This window comes from Pygoscelis adeliae, unplaced genomic scaffold (assembly GCF_000699105.1).
Source record: "Pygoscelis adeliae isolate BGI_AS28 unplaced genomic scaffold, ASM69910v1 Scaffold358, whole genome shotgun sequence".
In the NCBI taxonomy this organism is placed as follows: Eukaryota; Metazoa; Chordata; class Aves; order Sphenisciformes; family Spheniscidae; genus Pygoscelis; species Pygoscelis adeliae.
This window is the reverse complement of record NW_008825429.1, coordinates 3,757,243-3,782,930: the sequence shown is the minus strand read 5'-3', so window position 1 is coordinate 3,782,930 and position 25,688 is coordinate 3,757,243. Positions and strand designations below refer to the sequence as shown.

The window sequence follows — 25,688 nt, the reverse complement described above, 5'->3', positions numbered from 1 at the left end:
TCCAGCTGTCTTCTCCTTGCTGCCTCCAATGTGCCTTATTACTAATTCATTTTTAAAGTGATCTCTCAGCGCTCCCAGGAGCTCCTGGTAACTGTGTGCTTACAGTCCCCTATTTGATTAAAATTTAATGAGCTATGTTATTGGCAAATACACTATTTCGCTGCTGTTCGCCATGCCAAATGGCATGGGTTTTTGGACAAAGGAGGGAATCGGCACATCGCAGAAAGCACCTGTAATGACCGAGCACCACGGATGTGGCATCCCGTGGCCCGGCCCTGCCATCGCTTGGCAGCACATGGGGTGGCTTCCTCATTAAAGAGCGAGCCCAGGCCCACCGGGAGGATAGTGATCTCCAAAGATCCTGGATTAACCTGTGCGAGGGACTGGAATTTTGTGTGCCAGCATGGCCCTATCCATGGCAGCCAGCACCGAAGCAAGGCGCTGCCGCGAGGGGCTTGGCTTGAACCCGGGGTGCTGCGGTGGCACAGGGGACGCTCCCTGGTTGGGGGCTTGGCACTATGCAGCCCGTTGGGCGTGAAGGTGCTCTCCAGCCTGACCACATGGCAGATAGTGGCAAAGCCCTTCTTTTCTGGGACATCCTTCGGTTTGTTTTTTTTGTTAAAACGCTCCTAAAATGTTAAGCGTCATCTCCTGGTGCTCCTCGGCTTCCAGCTCCCAGCGCTGTGTTGCGAAGTGCCCAATCACAGTCGCTGGGCTCCCCTATGCTGCCCACACCCTGACCTTCGGCCGGCGAGGGTTCACCCTGCGCTGCTGACGGACAAGCGATTAATGAGAAATTTGAGCTCAGATCCAGGCTTTTCCTAATCGCAAGCTCTACGAGGGCTGCTTAGGGTTGGCCCCATGCCTGGCCATCAGTTCTGCCCCCTTCACCGGGGAGCGGTTGCCCCCATGGCTGCTCCAGGCTGCCTAGGGGATGATAGCAGGGATGGGGTTTGGGAGTTCAGTTTGTGGCCGGCTGGGAGGAAATTGGCCGTAGGGTTATGGCAGGGTTTAGTGTAAGCTTTCAGCCCCAGTCCCTCCTCAGACCAGTCCCTGCCATGCCAGGGTCACTCAGGAGCTTGGGGTTCTCCCAAACATGGGTCGGGGGTGTGCAGGTGGTGCAGCTCGGGGTAACGTTGGTACTTTCAGGTCTGTTTGCAGGCACCAGGGAGAAGCCGAGGCTCCTTTCCTATTCCCTGATTGAGGAGAAAACTGGCTCCTTTACAGGCATGGGAACCTGCAGGGTATTTGTCTAAGGAGGAGGATTTGAGGATAGGAAAGGCACGGGATTGTCCCCTCGAGAGCAAGCCCTTCCCAGCAGCGCGCAGGTGCTGATGGGCACAAAGCACCACAGGGACCTCCGAGCTGGCAGCGTGGGAGGCACAAGATGCTGTAGAAACCACTCGAGACGGGGCAGCGGTCCAGGTTTCCTTTAGAAATGATACGACTGTGTGCCATATTCCTTGGCTTTATCTCTGCTGTCGCTGGCAGGCGGTTGGCAGAACCACCCCGGATTGCTGGCAGAGAGGGAAGGTGACGCCAAGCTCTGCAAGGCGGCCAGGTGCTTGGGAGGAAAGAGGGACGGGAAGCGTCCCTAGAGAGCAGGAGACCTAGCTGTGGGGAGCAGGGAGAGGCCTGTGCTCGCCCTTGTGCCTCACCCTTCTTAAGACGGTCTATGGGAGCATCGCTTTCCCCCGTGGAGTTTTACGCTCCACCAGGGCCGTCCATCCCATACTGTGCAGTGGGAGCCGCTGCCGCCACCAGCTGGTGCCCGGGACGGAGCCCTCCCCGCAGGCTGCGACCGCACAGTATACCCCGAAGCATCTGGCACTGACCCTGCACCGCTACCAGGGCCTCTTCCAGCAGGGAAGCTCCTCTGTTCTGATTCAACCATGCATAGCAAATCAACTGCTGGAAAATAAAGAGCCAAGCTGCTTTTTTGGCCCGGGATGTGCTAAGAGCAGTCGTTAAAACTTTCTGGAGTCCAAGAAGCAAAAGGAGCCACTGCTGCATCCAGGCTTGCAGCAGGACATAGGGTTCCCGGGAGTAGGAGGGGGAGGCGAGTCTTGGTTGGCAAAAATTGGATGAAAAATGTATATTATGGAATTGTATTTCTCTTCTGTGTTTAAACTGCCTCAAGAAAACCATGTGCTTTTCTGCAGCTGGTGCCTCTGCTGATGCACAGAAAAAATAGTGGGGAGAAGATTAAAATTGAACTGGCTTGGAGTCTGTGTAATCAGGGAAAATATCTCGGTGATTTGCTATTATAATTTTCAATAACAAACTGCAGGGCTCCTGCCGCACCAATAATAACAGTTTGAATGAGGTGGGAAAAGAACCTGCCATGGGGTGTTCGTGTGTGTGTGTTTGTGGGAAGCACTTACAATTTTCCCTGTCTCCTAATTTTGAAGAGGTATTTTTAGTGCATATTTCAAAAAGCTTTATGTAAACACATCTGCTGGAGTTTTTGCTTGGAAATGTCTTTACAACCTTCTTTTCTGCCCCCTCCCTCTGCTGGGACAGAGGAACGGTTCGACCATTTTCTTTTTCAATCAGATGAGCAAAGCCACAGAGCAAAGGAGAAAAAAGGGTCATTTTGCTAGTGCTAAAAGGCTTCCCAGCCCAAAGTGGTGGATTTTAGAAACACTGTGAGCAGCTCAGCCCACTCTTGCCGGGGCCAAGAGCCCAGGGCAGAGGCACATCAGAGGTGGCCGTGGCAGAGAGCCACAGGGAGAGTTGGGACCCTAACCTGCCACCTGCCCCCTCTGGCACAGCCCAAACCACAGGTGAGGAAAGGAGAGGAAAGATGAGATATTCAATCATGTGTCCATGCACTTTTTGCACGTTACTCAGAAGCAGCAAGAGCATCCCTAGTGCGAGCAACTGCGGGCGCAGGAGTTTCTCCCGCTTCCCCTTGGGGTGGTGCACCTGCCGCAGACGCCTGTGTCCTTTCACGGGCTGATGTTCCCAGTCCCCAGGCGAGGCATCCATCATTGGTTTAATGCCAGTGAAACATTCACAACTAATAGGCTCATCAGAGATGCTTTAACCTTTTTTGGGTTTTGGGCTCCGGTTGGCTGGAGCCACTCCTACCTTTTCACTAGGGGCTGTAAAGATGATGGGAACGTGGAGCCAGCCAGGGCTGAAAAGGGCAAGGTAGTAAAGTTTCCATATTTGCTTTCCAAATACTCTGTCCTGAGCTTGGAAATGCTGTCAGTGCAGGTCTGCCAAGAGCAGTCAGTGCTCGGGGTCTTCAGCACGCTCATGCGTGCGGCCAGGTGCCCTGCAGCACCACACTCCCGCTTGGGCTGTGCATCAAGCACCCAACCCAGCTGCGTGTGCGAAGTAAAATAAATGATAAAAATAAAAGGCTTGGTTAGCACGACCCAACACCAGTGTGCTTACTCTGCCGCTTGCAAAGCAGCTGGGAAGGGCAGAGGAGCTGCAGCCAGGCCACGGAGGGCTGGGACTGCTGGAGCCCGTCCTGCAGAGGTGAGGGACGATGCTGCTGAGGTTGGAGAGATGGCCTGGTGGGAGGGTCCAGCAGCTGAAAGGTCACTAGGAAGGCAATTTTCCTGCTTTTCTCTCCTCTTGAGATGAGGACCTGAGTTACTGCAGGGGAAAAGGATGATTGATGAAAGCTTTGTGGCAGAAGACTGCTGCAGGGCTGGGGCAGAGGAGCTCGGCTGGGATGCGGGAGCCTGCAGGCAGGGGAGGACAGCTGCCCAGCCCCAGCAGCGCTGAGATGCCAGCACACAGGGATTTCAAGTGCACACCAAAGCCACACCGACTGCATGTCACTGCGGGGCCGGAGGGGACGGGTGTCGCTGGGCTCAGCTCCCGGTGAAGCATGTGTCACCAATTGCCACATTTCATGGCCCGATGAGATGGCACTTGGCCATGGCACCGAGCGCGGTGGCCCGGGATGGAGGAACGGGGATGGCTTGTGGGTTAGCTCTGCTGCCTGAGGCAGCAAATACCTTGTGCCTTTGCCCCGTCCTCTGTGAAGGGTGCCAGGATCTGCTGAAGGGCCATCCCACGGGGGCTAATAGAGGGAGAATATTTCTCCGTGGCTGGGCTGGTTCAAGCCCCAGGATGCCCCAACGCTGCAGCCCTGCCCCAGGGCCAAGGCTCACCCGCGCGGCTCACGCATGGCTCTGGAGGCCACAGCATGTCTTTGACAACTTCCCTGCACAAACTCTGTGAGGGGCCTTTGCTGAGCCCAGCATATCTCCCAGGTCTTGCAAATGCCCTGCGGGACCTCTGCAGTCTTGCATTTTCCTTGGCCTCTGCAGAGCCGTGGCCTCATCCTGCCATCCGTGTGCACGGCCACCTCGGGCTCCTGCAAGATACCTGGTGTGAAAGCCTCCTGCCGAGCCCATCAGTGATCTTCTACTTTTCCCCAGCAAACAGTGATGTCCAGTCCCAAAGGGAACCAGTGCAGAGCGTGGGGGCCACAGCGTGGTTAACCAGCCTCAGCAGTGTCCCCATAAACTGGGGGTGACATGCCAGTCTCCCGGGGAAGGGAGGCATGATGCGGTGGCTTTTGGTGACAGGGCTCTGTGGGATGCTGCTGGCAGCGGGGAGCCCAGTGGGATTCGGAAATGTGATGTGCCTTTGGGAAAGGCTGGTGGGAAGTGTATCGGGCAGTTTGTAAAAATAAACAGGGACCCCCCACCTCGCAGCTGGGCTGCCATCACCCGCCCTGTTCTCCTCCAAACAGCCACAGTGTTTTATGGTGGTTTCACCCCCCTTCAGATCAGGAATATTTGGGTTCTTCCTACCAGTGATCTTGTCTGCATCATTTCTATTAGGGTAGCAACAGATCATTTCCCTCTGCTGTCAACACATTCTGTCAGGGAAGGAAAACATGGGAGAGCCTAAATCTGATACCAAAATGCAAGGTGGGCTGGCTGGGTTGTGACAACAGGTGAAAGGCTTGGGCTGGTGGGAGAGGCGAGAGCCCTGCATGCCCTCTGCTTCCCTCCCAGCCCCTGGAAAGCTGGCAAAAATCACCATGAGCCCAAAAAAACCCTCTTGGACTGGAGACCACTGCAAAGGGAAGGGACAAGGTGAGCCGTCTGCAGAGGGAGGTTGCACAGGGTGTATTTTGTGCTGAGCTGGTGGCAGGCAGCCTGGCGGGTGTCCTGCTGTGTGGGGTCTCCCCGTCAGGAGCAGGCATGCTGCTTTTGGGCAGGCCTGATGGATAGGCTGGATTTCTTCATGGGAGACAGAAAGAAAAAAAAAAAAAAATTAGTGCAAGTAATTGTCTAATGGAAATAGAGAAACTTGGAGAGCAGGCAGGACAGGTGGGCCACTGCCTTGTCATGGCCCAGCTGCCCATGGCCAGGAGTGAATCCTTAGGGACAAACATGCGACCCGTACATTGGCAGAGAGGCTGCGGTCCTGGCTCCGAGGGCAGAGTAGTGTTGGATGCCCAGAGTAGTGGATGCCCAGACAAACCCTGGGCATCCTTCCTGCCTCCTCTTCCTCCTGCCTGCTCCGGCAAGCGTCTCTGCAGGTGCGAGCCCCGTTCTTCCAGCTGCATCGCCCCGAGTGTCCTCACTGCCCTTCCCGGGCCGGCTCCAGCAAAGCACCCGCAGAGGCTTTCTCCTTTCTGCTGCAGGCAGGGACTGGCAGGGGAAGGTGTGATAATCTTCTCCTTTGAGGCCACAGTAATCATTCACAATGAACTGCAAGCACTTTTATATCAGTTGTGAAAGACACGAAAGATGACCAAAAAAAAATGTTTTTACATATATATTCAATCAATGTCTATGGAGCTTAACGCAAGGGGATTACCAGCCAGTTTAGAGCGTTAGTGACTTTCGGCATTCATCAGAGGAGAACACTTGGTTGAATTGAAGCCAGCCTTTGATGGGATTGGAGAATAATTATTTCCATCAATAATTACTTTCAAGCCCAGAATAAATGGTTCCTAGCGTGTTGCAGGACAGGAGTCCTTGGTTGCCTCAAGGCCAATAAGTTTTAACCCCAGGACCTGAAAATCTCATTAGTGGGAGAGGGGGCCAGGGTGAGAGGGACATCACCCACTGTGCTCGAGTCCCTCCTGCAAGGCGGCAGTGCCCCAGCATGCTGCCAGCCTGGGGAGGAACCCTCCTGCCTCTGCTGCTGGAGCTGATCCAGCCCAGACTTTGTACAGGTCATTAATCTGGGGACATTTTTAATGGATCCTAATGATTGAGCCTCAGAAGACTGTTCTTAAAAGAGGGTTGGGAAAGACCACAAGCTAATTAGCTTGCACAAAGAAAGCAATTAACCATGTAGCTTCCCGGATGGTTAAAAATAACATAGATGTTGGGAAGCGACTGGAGGATTCATTACAAGCAGAGTAATAGATTTCTAAAGCCAGGGGGACCATCGGATCAGCCAGTGTCACCTCCTGCATGTCCTGGGCCAGAAATGTTTCACCCAGCTTCTCCCCATTGACCCCTGTTGCTTGTATTTGGCTGATGCACATGCTTAAATGTTTAGGGATTACAAAATGGGCTCGAAGAAGGGGTCAGCTATTAGAAAAAGTGGGGGTTTGCTGAGAGAGAAAACACAGGTGGAAAGAAAGGGGGGACCCTTCTTCTGCAGGTGCTCCTGTGCCAACTCCAGCCCCCAAAAGTGTTGCTCATGGCTGGGGCAGGCCGTAGGACATTCCCTGGGGCATGCAAGCCTCTGGCCATGCCTAACCGGGGCTAACATGCCGGTTTAGCATCACATTGCTCTTTAACGACCCTCTTGGCCCCCGTTTAACCCCCCAGATGTGCAGCATGCACCCGGCCCTGGCCCCTTGTTCCTGATCCCACAGCCCATGTGTGATGGCTGTGATGATCTCAAAGCACCCTCCCGGCATCCCTGAGCCACTGTGGCTGCAGGGCTGGCAGGGGGACATCCCAGCCTCCCCCTGCTCCGAGGTGGGGGTCCATGTGGCCCGGGGGCTTCGGCGTGCTGCTTTCCAAAGGGAGGAGGTAGGTCAGGTGGCAGACATGGCAGCGGGACCTTGCGGAGCTGACCTGGGGATGGCTAAACCCCAAAGCAGCACCCACAGCCCATTCCTGAGATTGGCTTCAAAATGATAATGGGAAGAAATGAGGACACTTTCTCTGCCAGCTGAGCCCAGCCCACCATGGGTACCACCCCACAGCCAGGTCGGGCTTGGACATGCTAATGCTTGCTTTATTTATTCGAATAATACTCTGGATGACACCAAAAACATAGCGTTCTTGGCACCCTGCTGGGTATGGTTTATGGCTTTTCGTTAATCTTTCTGTTCTTTGAAATAAACATCTGCAGGGCCTGGAAACCTATCTACTTTCCTCCTAAGTGTCTGAGCTCAGGCTTGTTTGTGTTTGTTTTCTCCATTTGGCTTCTTTTCTCCATTTGAGCTTGCCCTGCCCAAGCCCCGGTGTTTCTTGGAGACCTCTCACCCCAGGCTTTCCCTGCCCTAGCTCCGCTCCTCACCAACTCTCATGGTCTACCCAGGGCTCTTGCAGGCACCTGCCTGGCCCAGGTGGTTCCCCTTAGCTCTGCTGGGCTGTCCCAGGTTCTCCAGCTTGGGCTTTCATCAGGATGGGGTGTGTTTACGGGCCCAGCACCCTATTTGTAGGAGTGGGAAGGAGCTAAAGCTTTGCTACCACCTGTGTGCTGGTGAGGGGGATAGGATGAGGATGTGTGGTGAGGTATTGGTAATGCTAATAGCAGGATTGGGGAATGGCATTTGAAATGTAAAAGTATTTTTCCTACCATAGTGCAAGACCAGTACTGTCTCTGCAGAGCTGGTGAGCTAAAACCCACAATGCAGAGGAAGATGTCCAGGGGTCCTGGTCTGATTAGCTACCATTGCCCCTTGCTGTTGCATTGAATTTGGACCCTGTGCTGTCCCTGCAGTATGGGGCTGACCAGCTGCTCCTTGGCTACGTGATACCTGTGGCATCTCTGCCTGGAAGTTGAGCACAGCATGCCTGCTCTAGGGCACAGCTTGGCTTGGAAATAGGGGCTTTCTGGAGCCTTGTAGGAGCATTTCCCACTGCAGGGCTGAGCGCCATGGGCTTAGGAGACCCAAGAGCAACCTCCAGCTCTCCTTCACAGCAGCACAGGTCCTACCTGCAGAAAGGAAAGGGGATTCACCAGTGCATGGGAAACCTTCAGCCAACAAGCCCAGCTGAATGGACAGTTCTTTATTGCTCTCTTTCTCTCCTCTTACTCCCACAGTGGGACGCTCAGCTGCCTGCCATACCCTGCGGAGGACAGATGTCCCGAAAAGCTGAGTGGCCGCGTGGTCAAGGAGGCCTCTACCACCAACGGCTGTGCAAAAGGGAAGGAGAGACGAGACCATGCTCACCGTAGGTCACGCAGGTAGGAGCCAGGGCTGTAAGCCGGGTCACCCCAAAGCAGGGGGATGGCAGAGAAAGCGTCTGTGAGTGTTTACCCAGCCCCTCTGGGAGTCTGCGAGAGCTGGGTACGGGTTACATCACCATGTGAGCATACAGCAAATGTATGCGATTGTATGAAACCCCCGTCCATGTTTGCAGCGAGAAACCTGCAAACCTGTAATTCACTTCCACTCCTTGTCTTGCTCTTACAGCCCCCTTACAAGTAGCCCTGGCTGGAACACAGGCAACCTGCTAGCATCCCTGTGTGCTACCAGGACTGCAGGGTACCCCTGGCTGGGCATCACTCTCAGCAATTCCCCATGCCTAGATCAGACCAGCAGCATTGGCTTCATTAGGACACACTTCATTATCAGTTCGTCGTTAGGCCCTGACAACTTGAGAGGGGAAAAATGAATTGAATGTTGTAAATGAAGCAGCTAGGGTCTCTGAGCCCTGCCTGCTAAACTGTCTCTGGGATTAAAGCCTCTCTGTTTGGTTAAAGATGCTGGAAAGAAAGAGCAAGAAAGCACATTTCATATCTTCAGATTTCAGGCTAACCGGAATAATAATCTAAAGTGTATTTTTAATTAGACTTTGATTACAATCACAGAAAAACAATTAAAGTTGGATCAGTGCAGGGAGAAAGCTTCCACATCAAAGGCACAAGGCTTTATCTTGGGAGAGGGAGAATGGCTCTACAGAAACCGCCTGTGATCGCACTGCATGGTCAGAGGTTTCTCCCCGCTCTCCCTTGGCCATGGCCCTGGGCAAGGGGGTGCTGAGATGCACCCAGACCTGTTTGCTGGGGAGCCCGAATCTGCGCTAGGGGAAAGCACGTGGGAGCTGGGGTTGAGCATCCTGATAACTGAGGGGCTGAGATGGGTGTTCAGGTCCCTGGTCTGGGACAGACCCTTAGGGTGTCTTTGGGCAGATGTCTGAGCTTAGTGACAATGAGCTGTCTTGGAAAACACATTTCTTCTACCTTAACGCAGACAAAAGACCCACTAAGCCTGAGGTGTGCCATATCTCCTAACAGTGTTTCTGCTGGTCGGTGAAATCCTGGGGAGGAGAAAGAGAGCGAGAAGGAGTATTTGGGTGCTCCCTGGGGGCACAGTGTGGTTGCACCTCGGATTTAGTGCACCAGGAGCACTTGGCACTCAGTTATTCACAGTTCACAACTGAAGCATTAATGTACAGTTTTGTTTTGCAGAGCAATTAAAAAAAAAAAGGTGTATTAAAAGCACTAAGCAATTGGCTTTTTATGATAGTGTAATTTTGGTAGTAATTCAAGCCCTGGGTGAGCAATTGTCAGGGGGCAGTGGAGCCCGAGTCCCCCTGCCATGTCCCCCTGTCACCGCCTCCGACAGGTCAATGTGCTGTGAGGTTTGCTCTGTGTTAGGACTCTCAATAATAACATTTGTTCTTTCTGCAGAAACTGCTCAATTTTCGGCTGGTTTCTGCAGCAAAGACCCCACAGCGTTTTCCCAACACGGGGCTACCTTCACACGTTCCCCACTAGCAACTCCTCCCGCTGGCGGGGTGAGAAGTGGGGAAACTGAGGCACAAACCCAGCGCCCTCATTTCCAACAGTGATTTTGCAGAGGCCCTGGGAAGCTGGCTGTGCCCCCCATAAACCTCGCCTGTGGATCAATTAGGGGACCCGCAGACAGATCTGGGGATCAATTAGGGGATCCACAGGCTGATTTGGGGATTAACCTGGGGATCCACAGGCTGCCACCGTCTTTATGAGCATTTGCTTTGGTTAATGAGTAGCCACAGAGCATCTGTCATATTTTCAGCCCAGTGCTCTGAATCAATTTAACCATGGTATTTGCTGTTCATTGAAACATAACGCAATTCAGCGTTGTATGTTTAAAAAAGAAATTAATTTACAGGAGTTTTTTTCCAGAGTTTAACAACTGTGTAAGAGATGCGTATCTCATTAAATTACCATAGCATCTCAATAAATATATATATTTCTAATCAATTGCTGTTTAACATATGTCAAGTCTTTTATTGCAGCTAGATGCATCTGGTTGCAATAATTATTGTATGCAAATTAAATGCCAATTAATTATTTAAAGCATATTTACAAAGAGCAACAAAACCTATAAATCTGTTACGGAGTCGTTAACCTCAGCAAACACGTTTAAATAATCAGCCGGCGTCACCGCGGCGTACAGTAGCTGTCTCATTATATCTCCATTAAACCCACGGATGAGACACTTCATTTAAACTGTGACCAAATTATTCGTTAGAGGGTAATTAGGCGCTCGTCTGCACCCCGGGTCCGCCGTGAAAACCGATCTCTCTCTGCCCTGGATGTCCCTGAGGTGGGGCCGGCACCAGATGGGGGAAGGCAGTCCCATGTAAGCTGATTCAGACAGTGCTTTTATTTTTATTATTTTGTTTGGGTTTTTTCCCCCCCCTCCTCAGACCCTCGTGTGATGGGGAGCGTGCACCGCTGCCGGCCCGGGGGAAGAAGAAGAAGAAGAAATCCAGCCGCAAGAAGCGAAGAAGGTGATGGTGGCCCTGGCGGCGTGTGGGGCAGGAGGGGACAGGTAGCCCTCGGCTGTATGAGGGGGAAAAAGCCAGTGTAAAATAGAGGCTGGATACCCTGCGGGGAGCTGCGAGGGGCTGGGCCTTTCCACAGGCCCAGGGAGGCGCCGCCATTTTCTCACCCTCCCCTCAGGGCGGCGGAGGCCAGGCTGGGGCTCAACCTGCCGCCCGTCCTGGGGGGCCCCAGGAGCCCCCAGCCCCTCTTCACCCCGGGGTGATGCCATTGGTGGCAGGGTAAGGGTTGGGGTGGCCGGGGAGGGCTGTGGGGAGCCCTGCGGTCCCTAATGCCCCTCTGCCTCCTCAGGTCTCCCTCCTACAGCCCCTCGCCTGTGAAGAAGAAGAAGAAGAAGAAAAGCTCCAAGAAGCGAAAAAGAAACAGGTATTTTTCCTTTGAAAATGTAATTCTCCACCGGCAGCAGCTGTTGGGGGGGTTTGAATGAGGGGTGGAAGACATTACTGCCGTCAGGCAGCCGCTCGAGCCCTACGCGAGCAGACAGAGAGGTGTCGAACTCCTGACTCTTAATAATGGCCGCCCAGAGGGCAGGGCCCCACCGGGAGGTGAAAGCCAGAAAGCTGAGGAGGGTCAGAGCCAGCGTCCCTCTGGGCAAGGAGGGAATGAAATGGGATGCATGCCCAGGGCAAACAGATAAATACGAGCTGTTGGGGTGTGGGGGAAGAGAGGCAGATGGGCCAAATCAGTGTGAGGTCTGCAGAGCCTCTACCTGCTCCTTGACCTTGCTGTCCAATTTCCCATCCTCTGGGATGTCAACGAGATCGGCACTCGGGGCTTGCACGGATCCTTTTCCCTTCTCCCCCAGCCTGCAGAAAGTGTCAGTGTTTGGACCAGGAAAAGGCTCAGACTAGCTCCCTGCATCCACATCTCAGCCTTCCCTTCCAGCCCCAGGTGACTGCCTCTATGTTCCCCTTCTGAAGCCCATTTTTAATTTAAAGAGCACAATTAAATTTTAAAATTGCACATATTTCCCTGTTTTCTCTCAACCGTTAAACCAATATTTGAACAGAACAGTGGATGCCATCTCCCTTAGAAAGTTCATGTGTTTATAATATATTGAACCAAAGAGAGAAGCTGCCAAAAATGTGTAACAGGGTGAAAAGCTGAGCTTGAATCTTAAAGAAAAGGGAGGGAGGAGGAGAGACAAGGATATAGAAACTCCTTTAAAATACTTCCTTCCCAAGGAGGGATTCTCATGCTCTTTTATGGATGCCATCTCCTGACAGCTGTCCTGGGTCAGATGCTCCTTGGCTTTGAACCTTTAGGACCCATTTGTGCCCCTGCAAGCCAAGGATAAGCTGTAGCTGGTCCCAAAAGGCAGCACGATAAACCATTAAGCATTAGTGACCAACGGAGGTTGTTTCCAGATACCTGGTGCCACTTCAACTACAGGTCCCAACTGACCTTGCCACAGGCGATCTCACTGCCCCTCTAGGCAGGACTTCAGGCCACGTCTTCTGTGGGATGTTGTGCTCCAAACGGAGATAGGACACAGAATACTGATAGTGCAGTGTACTGGGGCCAGGCCTTGCTGCAAGGAAGAGTGTCCGCCATGCTCCCAGGGTTTTCTACGAGGACCACCAGCACAGTGGCTCCTGCGTTGTCCCAGGGATGCTTCAGGAGGCAAGACAGAGTCATGATGCTGGTTTGGCTGTGAGGCTGCTCTGAACTTACACAGAAAGGATTTTCCCTTTGACTGCTATTTGGTCCTTCATACAGAAAACCAGAGGCTGGACTCCCCTCTGCCCCCTCAAACTGAGTTCAGTGCAAGACTGTGGAGGCAGTAGCAGAGAAAAGGGACCCACCAGGGACAGGGGATGTATCTGATCTCTACAGACTTGTTATCCTGAAGATCATATTTTCAATTATTTGCAGACTGTGATAGTCACTTCCACCACATCAGCATTTCTCAGCTACCCCCTTGCCAGCTGGCTAAAGGAGAGCCAAGGCCATTCTGCCCAGCTGGTACATGAGGTCTTCTCACAGTGTTCAGTGTAATGCTGGGCCTAACCATATTGTCTCTGATTCAAATTTCCAATTTTGTGAGACCCTGTATTCAATGTACATATTTGTGTCTTGCAGGTTATCCTCAAAGAAGAGAAGACACAGGTAAGAGTTGAGCAAGTGTGGGTGGTCCCTTAGACATATGAGTTTAATGGTCTCTTCAAGATCTCACAAGGTTAATGTTCACTGGGTGGGGGCAGAAGACATTTTTCTTCTGTGTCTCCTTGTGGAGTCTTCTTGGCTGCCCCCATTCCCTGTGAGTCTGGAGCTACCCTCTCCCTATTCAGACTTATGCGTTCCTCAAACCCCACAGGAATCGGGTCTCCAGCCCAACCTGTGCAATCAAGCACATAACTGGAAAAGACCTTTTGGTATAACCTAGCCCCTGGCAACTTCATCCATGTTGCATCCATCCTGCATCTTGAGTCTTCATTTCTCTTACGGTTTTATTTGCAAACAGTATGGCATCCCCCAGCAGTGCCCATCTTTGAAACGTTCAGAGTCAGTGGCTTTCCAGGTGTGTACTGGAAGAACTCTCCTGATTCCAGTACACGTGTGTTACAGTATCAAGAAATATTCATTTTTTCTATGGGAAAATGCAAAGCCACCAGGATGGCTGATCCCTTTGAGGATCCTTTTTGGCCAAGCCCACAAGCCAGATTTGTCAGCAAGCACTCAGACACGCTGTGCTGCAGCAGAATCATTAATCCCTTTCATTTTTATTGCACGCTCTTGGGCAATCTAGCTGTAACATTGACATGTGATTGTTCAGCTTTTTATCAGAACAGAAATCTCCGAATTAATTAGCCATTTCTTATTTAGTTCTTCAAGCCCTAAAAGTAAGAGAAAGGAAGAAAGAAAACACAAAAAACAGTAAGTAGTGATTCATGGTGTTCCCTGCCCTGCCTGTGCAGAGCTGTGGGGCTAGGAAGTGCTTGATATGGTGGGTCCCCTGGAGCTAACACCGGCTGCACAGCCCTAAGCGATTCTCAGGATTATTTTGCAGCTAAAATGAGCAATTCTGGTTTTGCTGGAATGGAAAAGGGTTTGTAGAGGCTGGAGATCTTTCCTCTCCCTCTCTTTTGTGCCACCTCATTCAGTACTTTCTTTGTATCTCACAAGGATGTACAGTGTCTTGTTCATCCAGTCCTGAGCAGAGACTCCAGCTTTTCTGATGAGGGCAGCATGAGAAGATGAATTCACATCTGTGGAGCGCAGTGCCCCACAGCCTCCACTGCCCAAATGGCAGGCTGGCACACTCTTACTGAGAAGCGCTTTAGCTCCTCCTTGTTTGCTGCTTTTGGAGGTTACAGGAGTAGGGGCTACTCAAGATACACAATACAACCAAATATCAGAATGCGAGCAGAAGGCAATGGGGATTAGGGAAGAGAAGGTATTGTCTGGAGGTGATGGAGATTGCACAAATTTGGGGTTGAGGTTCCCATCTGCCCTGGAGTGTTAGCAGAGAACAATCCTTGTCCTATGGGGCAGACAATCAAGGGGTATGGTATAAAACGTGATTCCTCAGGGCTGGAAGGCAGGCCTGTAAGCCTTCTCTGTTTTTCACTTCCTTCTCTGTCTTCTCCTGGGAATTGCAACTTGTGGCTTCTTACCTGCTTTCAGAGCAAGGAAACAGTTCTGGGGCTGAACCTTGGGCACCAAACCCCTGGTTGGCTCTGCTTGGACTTGGGATACCCCGCTAGAGACAGAAACTCAGCTAGCAGACAGAAATTTGCTGGGTTTTTTTGGTATTAGTAGGACCTGCCCTTTAATTCTTCCCAACACAACTTTTAGCTCTTAGGCAGAAAGGTGACAGAGGGACAACAACCCCTGATACCACCAGTGTCACCCCAGTACCCGTTGGGACTGAAGAGATTGGGAATCCATGAGGTGCAGAGCATGTTCTGCTACCTGCACAGGCCATCTCTATTGCATGCAGAGAGCCCATCTCCTTTTCTCTGATTTCTGCATGTTCAGTAGCACAGCCACCTTTTTTTTTTTCCCCCCACAAACTGAGCTGCTATGCACCCAGAAATCTCAATGGTAAAACTGAGGCTTCCTAGGTTATCAGTAAAAGCAGGCATCTCCCAAACCCAATGTAGCACTGGCCAGTACGTGGTAGCCTAACAGTGTGGTTAAAACAAAGAGCAGATGCCTTGCTGGAGTGTACTGACCTAGGGAAACGAGCTGCTAGAATTGCTCTTTGGGGATAAACCAGCCAGGGTGTTTTAGTCTTCATCTTTCAGCTCACAAGACAGAGCTGAGCCACTCCTGGTTTCTGCAAACCTTCTTATTGCTCCTGGGCGTGGATCAGATAGATCCCATGAGCCAACTCAGACCAGGATTTTTGTATAATCACACTGCTTTGGCTTATCTTTGTGTCGAGCAACAGGTTATCTAAATCACACAGAACCAGTTTTTCCTCCTGCAGAAAGGGAAAACTCATAAACTGGAGGGACAGATGCAGAGGGTGAAGAGCAAGCATGGAGATTTTCACACAAATCCACCATGTGAGGGAGAGATGTTCACTGTTGCTGATTTCAGCTGTATGAAAATAAGGAAGGAGGATCCCAAAAAGTGGCATTTTTAAAACTGTAATCATAAGATGTGAAAAGCATCAGAGAAAACAGCCCGGCAGAGTTCAAGCAATTGCCCTGGAGGTTGCCCTTTTGTCTTAAAGGAGATGCTGTTCTCAAGCAATTGATTTGCTGAGGTTTTTATAGCAGCAAACTGCTAAATGCTGTCCAGGCAGGTTGTATTAGTGCTGTCAGTGACTGGCATAGCGTGGCCATGAAACCAGACTGTTACTACCAGCTAACCCATTGCTAGTTTTACCTGCCGGCACAGCGATGCCAGCCTGAGCAGACGGCTACGCTACCAGATCTAAAATAACTGCTGTGGTGGGCAACGATGAGAGGGAATGGGCACAGAAGGTGACAGGTAGCCTGCCACCCACATCACCCTGCTGTCTGCGTGCAGGACTTCAGCTGTTGGTGTGGGCAACAACAGCCCTTCAGTAATAGGGCCAGGTAATCCATCAGTAATAGCCTGAATAGAGCAAAGGGAAGTGCAGCAGGGCATGGAACCTGGGTCCCTGCGCACGGTTTGCTGGTAACTGTCCTGTAGCCCTGTCAGAAAAAGGAGCAGCAGTGACTGGACACCTAAAGAAGCCAGGTAAAATGGTCCTGCCCCTCAAGCAGGAGCTGTGCATAGCGCAGGCTGCAGTTAGGGAAGTTGTGCTTCATATAGCAACCACAAGAGCTGCCCATAGGACTGGCTAGACTCTCCCACCTAGAGAGTGTGGGCAAGGCTGGCTGTTACGGAGTACTGTATTTGGAGCCTGTCCTTCTGCATCTGTTCTTTAACAAGGAGCCTGCACTACAGAGAGGGTTAGAGCAAGAAATGGGAGGGTTGCAGCTTTGCAATGGGTTGCCTGGAGGGACAGTGCTCCCCCGAGGGCCAGCAATGGGAAGGTCCCATGCTGTTCCCTGGTTGTCTTAGGGTAGGCTGCAGGATGAAGGGCAAGCAGATGAGCGGGTGAGCACATAGTTCTTTAAGGTCTTGAAAGCAGAAAAGATTGGTGCTGCCTGCTGCACTCCTGCATGCTAGTCCATAGATCTTCCTCCAGCAGGCTACAGAGCCAACCTAATAGCTTGTAGTTAAAATGCTAGCATAGATCTCGGTAAGATGGCTTGCCTTAACATCAGTGTAGCTATGAAGGGATGGAGAATTTCTCATGCCTTGGTGTCCTGCACGTTTCACACGCCAATCTCTTTGGTTTAAAACGTGGATCTCCTTTCTGATTTGAATGTTATTGACTTCAGTTTCCAGCTGCTGGCTCTTGCATCCCCCCAGTCTGCTAGCCTAACAGTGGTTTTCCTCTCTGCTTCTTAAAGCTCTCGTGGGCGCACCCGGAAATCTCATCGCCATCGCCACCGCCACTCTCGCTCAGAGAGCTCCGACTCCCACTCCCCCAGCTGCCGAAGCAGGTAACGTCACCGCTGCCTGAGCTGGGTGTCCTGTGACACTTCCCGGTGGGCTCAAGGACATGATTGCAATAGCCTGTGTGACCCACAAACTCTGCAGAGCCACGTCCCATTCTGGTAGCAGCTATGTCACATACTGGGGGTTGAGCTTCTTGTGGTCTTGGCCATAGAAGGGTTTTAGCTCGGAGCAGTGGCTGCAGCTTTTCAGTCCAGCAGTCACTTCTAATCTTCATGGCTGATGATCAGCCCATGACAGCTGATTCCAGCCTAGTCTCCCTTCCCCAGCCCCAGGGCTCTGTACTGCTGATGTCCCAGGAAACACTTAAACTTGGTCTTAGCAATGGAAATATATTTGCCCATGGCATTCTGTAGCCACTGTCTTTGACCTGATTAAAATCTCAGTCCTGTGGATGACAGATGCATCCTGAGGCCAGCCAAGTGGATGCTGGTGCTATACCCGGCATCACTGCAATAGCAAGTCACATAGTTTATACACATCATGAGTTCATGTTTCACGTTTTCTGAAAGCACTTGACTTTATGAACAAACCACCCCCACTCTCCCACTTCACTTCTAACTATTGGGAATTTTCTTATGAAAAGCTGATGATCAGTGGGGGGAGGAAAGCAATCAGTAATTGGAGGGGTGCTCATGCAAGAGCAGAGCATGTCTTCTTGGAGGTGTATTGCCATAGGGACATTCAAGGCTGGTGGCTCAAGGCAAGCCATACTTTCACACATAAAATCATGAATTGGAGCTGAAATTCGAGGTTAAGGCCCAAAGCCTGGGTGCAAAATATTTTTTTAAAAAAATAGAAAAGCAAAACGCCCCTTTTGTCTCCATCATGACTTCACAGAGCAGTCATGTGGAAGACCTTCTCCCACACGCAATGGCCTAGCACAGGGCTGCCAAGGGTTTGTATGGACCTGGTAATGGGCACTTCTGCAATACCGAGGAATAACGGTTTGGCTGTTCCTGTCTTCTGGAGGCACAGAGCCAGGTCTCGGGAGGAAGGGCGTAAAACACGGCGAAGACACTCCCGGCACCACTCAAAGGTCATGGCAAAGCGAAGCTCCTCTGCAGAGGTTCAGGCCAGCCAAAAAGCCAGCCAAATCCTCCCACTGTACAGCTTCCTGTCTCCTAAGGAAGTAGTAAGTATTACACACTGTGCTTCTTTGCTTGAACTAGCCACAGGAATCTGGGCAAGAAATCTGATATGAAATTTTTATAACTCAATTATAGCAATGTTAGACAAAGTTGGTTAAAACTGTATTATTTATTAATGGTGCTGTTCTCCAATGTATTTAAAGTCATTCCTTCCTTCAGCACTTTCACACCAAGGGTGGGGCTGGAGCGGGGAAAAATTTGCAAAGGCTCTAGCCTATGAATACTGAATTGAGGACATTTAACAAAAAAAGTGGCCTCCAGCAATGATATTTTACAGGGAAGTGTTTGTTATGCAGTCTTTGCTCAGCTGGATGTGAACTTAATTTACCGGTCTTCATGTCCAAAAGTTTAGTCCTTCAGGGGAAGAAAGGGAATCAAACATATATAAAAGAAATATTTACATTTAATGAGTTGGTGATTATTGGCAGGGGATGTTTTCTGACTATCAGGATCCTTCTAGGATCACTGTTGCTCTGGACTGACAAGCCCAGGGGCCAAATTTGGAACTGATGAGCAGCTCTCGTTGACGCTAATGGGAACTGCATGTGCAGCCGAGGGTAAAATCAGGCTTGGTGCCTTGGGATGTTTTTTCCATATACATGGAAAGAGATGATATAATACATGCCTTAGAATTGAGGGAGCAAGAGATGGAGAGAAATATTAGATACTGATTGATATGAAGTCTTCATTTTCCCATGGCACGTTTCCCCTTTGTTCCCAGTAGCTGCAAAGCAGAGGTGTGATGCTCTTTGATCACGGTTTTAGTATCTGATAGGCATTCTGGAGAGATAAATTGCTACATAGGACTCAAGGTAGTGCAGAATCTGGTACTTGTGCGTGTGGACGTGTAATGTTAGAGGTGTCTTGAGTACAGAGTCCTCCAAGCCCCAAAATGGTATACAATGGGGAACTGATATTCTCCGTTAGGCCCAGTCATCAATTGGAAATAGCTCAGCCATACGCAGTAGCTACATCAGATATGAGATAGATAGTGCCAGCAAGAGGAGAGACTTTATCCGCTCACCCGCACAGACACTGTTCCGATCAAAATACACAGAGATTATATGTGGGTACAGACAGGCACAAGCTGTCTCTCAGAATTATAGATATGCATATTTGCTCTCGTCATATACATCTCCTGAGTGTGTGGTGCACATGTGAGTCATTGCTTATAAAACCATATAAGGTAGAGTGAGAATAGCAGAACCTGCACACCACGCTTAGAGGCATGTGTGTGTGCACACGCAAAGAAAGACTAACAAGCTATGAAGCTTTTATTGCTGTGAGCCTGGGGTGTTGCCCTCTGTCAACTTGGGAAGGTAGGAATGAGTTAAGAGCTCCTCCCAAAAATCAACCGGCCAAAGACTGCATCGTGTCATCAGGGCTTTTTTTTTGTGTGTTCGAGCTGCATATTTTACATAAATGGTTTCAAGTCTAAGCCTGGTTTTTAATTGGTACTAGGTTTCCTCTCTCTGAAGCCAGGCTCCCTGAGTCCTGTGAGGCCGACTGCCAGCTGTTCTGTTCCCTGAGCAAGAGTAAACTCTAATTTAAAACTGTAAAAGCTTTAAAATGAGCTAAACTCAAGCATGCTGCACTCCCCTTTCCACTTGCTTCACTTGGGGTAAATAAGCACACAAGCTGCAGGGCAGGGAAAATCAGAGCTTTATAGTGATAGATGCAAAGTAAAAGTCATTAGGCCCCTGCTGTATTCTTTCTAGTAAGGGTTAACAACACAGGCAAATATTTCAATGACTAAAAGGCATCAGTACCTTTACTATGCAACCCACTAGTGCCCTTTTGTTCCTAAAAAGAAGTACGCTCTCTTGGGACATCATTCAAGAGTACATTTAAGCACTTGTTTAAATTGAAGCCCTTGGTTAAGTGCTGCCCCTGAAATTTTTCTGAATAAGGTCATTAAATATCATGTACTCAAAACTGGCAAAGGAAAAATGGAATGGGAACTTTTAGTCTCATTTATTAATGACTACACACAACTCTGATGCCTTTCCTTTTTGTGAGTTAAAAGGTTGCTCTATAAATAAGCTTAGTTCTCTCAGAATCTGCTTTGAGAGCAGCCTGGATGCGTTATGAAATGAAAACGTGCTCTTGCAGAAAATGTTGATCACGTATCAAAAGTAAATTACTGGAAAAGAAAAGATTTTGTGGAAAATTCCATAACTGGGATTAAAAAATGCCATGTTTCAGTCCTCTATGGGGGTTGGTGTGTGACACTCCCTTCCCTCTGGCCTGGGCTTCCAAGCCAAACCATCCTTACCTGGGGAGATGCATTTTCATATCTCCAAAGGAAAGGGATTGTCCAGGGAGGATCCTAACATGCAGAAGAGACCCAGAGAGGCAATACACAAACTCCCATGAGGTAATGCTATAGCACTTCCAAATCAAAGATTTTGCTTTTTAAGCCAATTTTTATTCTATATTCTTTTTCTTCTGAAAATTTGAAGCATTTTGTGGTAAATTCTGCCATTCCCCTCCCCCCCCGGTTTGTTTTCCTTCCTTTCTACTGGAACAGCCACAATTTCTAACTAGGTCTACCTCTAATTTATGAGGGATAAAGCACACAAAATAATGCCCTGCCCATGCATCTACCTTACTGCTTCTTTCCCTCTTGTCTTTAAGCATAAGTTGATGCACGCACGCATGCACACATGCAGAAACACCCCAAAGTTCCTTGCTACTTTTTTCTTTTTGGCAGTGAATTTCCAGGCTTCTCCCTCTCATTCTCACTTTAATCCCTTGCAGCTGCAATAGCCACCTATTGAGAATAGGATTGTGGGTCTGTGCCTCAGCATGCAGAGAAACTGTGGGTAATATGCAGCATCTGTTTTTGAACAGAATACCCCTAACCTGCTGCAGACGCTTTATTCCACACTGATACAGATGTATTACATGCCACTGTGCTTTCAGTTGAGCGGTGCAATATAAATACCCTGCAGGGTATGAATCTAATTGCCTTTGTTGTACCTGATGAAGATAACTGCATGCTGCATACACTTTCCTTGCCAGCTCCTTTACTTCCACTGAAACTCGTTTACGATGTCACAAATTAACATAGGCTTGAGCCAGATTTTCAGTGAGGCTCAGTGGGGTACGGTTGTTCCTAATGGCGCTGTTTGTCTTTGTGCTCATGCGTCTGCAGAAAGGTAGAAGTGAGGAGGTGCTGTGCAGGGGCTGGGACAGCATGTGCAGGAGGGAACCTTGTAGCAGATCTGTGTATTGGCTTGCTGTTGCTGTTTTCTAGCCTGGTTTTGGTTTACATAGGAAAAGCTATTCTTTTAACTGTTAGGCAGCATGTTTCTGACAACAAACAGGGCCCTTGAAGAGCAGAAAGGCAAAGCCTTCCATAAATATGGAAGTTGCTCTCTTTTTCCCTTTCCTTTTCTCCCCTCCCAGCCAGGGGACTGAGGTTACCCCTGGTTACTGTCCAACAAATTTGCAGCTCAGCGTTGGGACCACAGGAAGACCAGTAGCCCGGGGTGAAGGAGGGATGCCTGCAGCCATGGGAGGGCCATGCTGTAGACCAGGTACCAAAGGAGGCAGTGGGCAAACCATTGCTCCAAAGCAGTGCCAGCCTGGCCTGAGCCGAGCTGGGGACAGCCTGGCCTGTGTCACGTGACACTGGCTGCACCCCAGCAGGCTGAAAAGATCTTTGCAAAGGAACAAACCTTTCCCTGGCATTCTCAGGAATTTACCCTAGCAATGGATCTGTGAGACAGGCTGCTCAGCAGTGTTGCCATCCAGCCCCAAATAACCCAAGCTCTGACCTTGCAGGGACAGTTGTGTTATTGCCTCCATGCTCCTGGACTTAGCTTAGCTCTTGTGGTAGAGAGAGCCTCGCCCTGAACTTTCCATCTAGCAAAAAAAGGATATTTTCCACTTAATATTCCTTGAGTCAGGGATTCATAATGGTGCAAAAAGGGGTTATATTGTACTCCTACAGCACTGCTGGTTTTTGTACTCCCTTAATAAGAGGTTGGCTTTTCAGCTGGTGTAAATCGTCAGCAGAGGTGAGCCCATTTCCCCAGGCAAAGGCCTCCCCCCAACCCCCTGCTCTGGAAGATGGAGGTACCCCAGACCAGGCACACAGCCTTGTTCCCCTGAGCAGCCGCTCTCGGCAGGTGCTGTTCCCCGTGCTGGTGGCTCCTCAGCAGATGTCTGCCGGGCCCTCGCCGAGAGCAAGGCTTGCCAGGGTCATTGACGCAAGTTTTTTTACTCCTTTCATTATTACAATGCATAGAAAAAGAGAGAAAGGGAGACATTATGCACCTCTGAAAAAGAAATTAACTCCACTTTGAAGTGAGTTGCAAAACAAGAGGAAAAAGACCCGAGAAAGAAATCCTCCAACTGTAAGTGAGGCTGTGCCATGCTGCTCGTTGATGGATCTCAGTCCCCTTATGGCTGAGAAAATGTATAGTCATCTCTTGCCTCAGGGCTGTTTGCAGCACAGTAAATGGACTTGTTCAGTTTAATTGGAAGACGAGTAGTGATTGTATTTTTGTAACCTATTAGACTGCACTGCCTCTTGGTCTAGGATCGCACTCAAAATTATAGTCTGGAGTATGGGTGAGGGCCTCATTTCTACTCCCCCTTCATCTTGATTAAATAATGATTTGAAACAAAAAATCCAATAAATATATATCTTGAGTTCCCTTGAGGGCAGCAGTAGGTCCCCTGCTGAAAGCTGGAGGAAGCAAAGTTCACTGAGATTATTTAATTACTTATTAGAGAGGGGGAAAAAAATCCAAATGTTCGCATAGAGAAAATTAGATTCGTGAAAGAGCAGACTCTTTTAAGACACCCTAGAAAAATAAAAAGCCATTAGAATTCAATTGAGCTCCGCACAGTGTTTTCAGATGTGGTGCTTGGTTTCCATCTTGTGTGGCTGGCATGCCTTCCAGAAGCAGTAAAATGGGACCAGAAGCAAAGCCAAGGTCATCAGACGGGGAATTTGTTCAAGCAGACAGGCAAGTCGAGCACCTTGAGACTTGTCCTGGCTCCTGCCGCGGGACAGAAATCTCCCCCAGAGCCTGCAGAAAGCTACTGGCTACAGGCTGGTGCCCCGAGATGGTGGGGCTGGAAAGCTGCTGTGTCCCCACTGGCACCTGCCTTGCCTCAGCCAGACCCCCCAGCCCTCACAAGGACTGTGGGCTCCATATTTCACTGATACCCACATGTTGCCTCTTCCCAGAGTGCTACTACCATAGATGTTGAGCTACAGAGGAGCTTGTTGATCCCCAGTCATTTGATAGATTTTGTGGTGTGCTGACAACAGTTGCTACTTTGAAGGTAAGACTTCAGCAAAGGCAAAGCAAAAGCATGCATCCTAGGTCCCAGAGGCAGTCTTAAAAGCTGGTTTAGAAATGCCAAGAAACCGCTGTATTTCTTGGCAGAAATAAAGGCCTTTTGGTTTAGACTGGGAGGGAACAGAAGCAAGGTGTTTGGGCGTGCGATGCTGGGGTCAGTGTCCCTTGGAGCAGCCCCGTGCCCACTCCAGGCATTTCCTACCTCTGTAGCCAGGGAGTACCTCACATGGTACTTGATTTTATGCCTGTAAATGAAAGGTGGTCAAAAGCTGGTTGTCTCTTGGTAAGGGTTCAGATCGAATGCAATCCATAACCCATCTTTTAAAAAAATATCTGGTGCTGTATTTGAAAGTGCAATCCTGTATCTTCTGGGATGTGGCTGGGGAGAGCACAATGGTTCATAGCAAGGAGGCCAGTTCTCTCAGGGCTCTGGATGTGGCATCAGGGTTTCAGAAAGAATTGGTGAAAAACAGAGCTGGATACCTGGCATTCTTATGCTGTTTTGACATTCCAATTTCTACTGGAGTAAACAAGGCCTGGTAGAGACGTTCTAGAGCTGAGAAATAGCAAGGAGCAGTACCAGATACTGAAATAAGGAATTGCAATGTGTGTCTCCACTCATTCCTAGCTGGGAACATTTGGGAAACATTTCTGCTCTGTCCAGGGCTTCTGTGTTGAAGGTGCAAGCTGGCTAGTGAAGAAGGATCACTTCATTTCCCACGTCTGCTGCTGGGGCTCCCCATGCCTCCGAGTTAGGACTGAGCATGGCTTAGAAGTTAGTATGGGGTGGGGATGGGGGAGTCCCCAGCTCCAGTATGGATTTGCCGGAATGAACTCATTCCTGTCCCTCTGTCCCTTATCCCAGAAGCAGTAATGCCTCTCTCTGGGCAACATAGGAAGCACTTGGAGATCCTCCAATTCCAGGTGTTTTCAGAGGGTGAGGATGTTGTGGGCAGTCGTCATTCTGCAGACTGTGTGCTGAGAGCCGCTCTGTGTGTTGGCAGCTCCACTCTGGTTTCAGTCGCTGCTGGTTCAGCACATGCGTCTGAGTGAGCTGTCCCTGTCCCAGTTAGCACCTCTTGAACTAGGTCGAGAGCAACACCCCCCCCCCAGGGACGCCGATCAGATGCCACTGGCAGGGGGGGGGATGTGAAGACACCATCTGATGGGATGAAGGAGCTCCATGTAAACAGTGACACAGGCTGGGTCTGTAGCCCCTCTGTGGATGAGAAAGAGCCCTGTCCCCGTGCCAGCTGGTCCAGGGCTAAGCTCTCTGAAGGGACTGGCCCTGGCCCTGCTGTGTGACAACTGATCCAGGTCTCCTCTGCTCCCTGAGATATTACCAACGTGGTTTTCTGTGCTCAGAATACCCCAGATTTGTGAGGGCATGGCCCTGGTCCCCAGTGTGGAGAGTGTGGTATAGAGGGAGGGCATTGTGTGCCCCAGAGTATGGCGTGAAGACGTGTGCAGGTGTTTGAGAGAGCATGGCTTGCTGGGAACATGTTGGAGGACTATCCTGAGCTGGGGGGACCCTGAACCAAACCTTATGGGTGGGAACAAGAAGAGAAGAACAGAGCATCTGAGTGAAAGAGGAGGAGGCCACACAAGAGTGCAGATGTGCTGTGTCCACACTTGGCCCTAATTCTCGCCCCGTTGCAAGGGCAGACGGTAGCACTAACATAGCCTTGCTCCCAGTGCTGGTACATTTCTGGACTTGCTCAGGCAAATGCCAGTGGAGTTAAAACTGAATTATAAAATACTCAAATGATGTAAATCCCCTTGGTGGTGCTCAGGGTCCCAGACAACAGCCCTGCCCAGGGCAGTCTATGTGGGTTTGGGGTCCTTGCTGACCCTGTTGGATTCAGCAACCCACCAAAACCCAGCCAGGGTATGGTGGAACCCCCATGCAGAGGCTGGCAGAAGCAGGGCTGTCGTCCCCTTCCCCATACGTCTCCAGTGCAGCACAGGGGGGGATATTTTTCCTCCTTTTTTTTTTTTTTACTTCTTACCTCACTTGTGTTCCCTTTGTCACTTCCATGAAACCCAAGGGGATTTAGTGCAAGCTGCGACTTTTCAGCACAAGCGATTGGCTTCCAGGAATGGGCTGGATGGCCTAATTTAAAGCAGAAGGAAACAAAAATGAATAATAAGTGAGACAAGCAAGCAGACAAAAAGCAGTCATGACATTTGCATAGAGGAGGCCAGCAAACAGTTGGCAGTGTGGATTGAAGAGAGGGTTTATGTTTTTTTCATGTAA

At 50.1% G+C, this 25,688-nt stretch overlaps 1 protein-coding gene across 1 annotated transcript in view; it reads left to right on the top strand.

The window, feature by feature from the left end:
- The first annotated feature begins 6,933 nt into the window (after positions 1-6,933).
- Positions 6,934-25,688, top strand: part of SRRM4 (serine/arginine repetitive matrix 4) — a 28,603-nt gene continuing 9,848 nt past the window's right edge. Inside the window, exons 1-7 of the mRNA XM_009330878.1 lie at positions 6,934-6,977; positions 8,221-8,364; positions 10,818-10,901; positions 11,245-11,319; positions 13,036-13,062; positions 16,854-16,946; positions 17,932-18,094. Of these exons, the coding sequence (XP_009329153.1) occupies positions 6,934-6,977; positions 8,221-8,364; positions 10,818-10,901; positions 11,245-11,319; positions 13,036-13,062; positions 16,854-16,946; positions 17,932-18,094 (630 nt within the window). The remainder of the gene's footprint in view (positions 6,978-8,220; positions 8,365-10,817; positions 10,902-11,244; positions 11,320-13,035; positions 13,063-16,853; positions 16,947-17,931; positions 18,095-25,688) is intronic.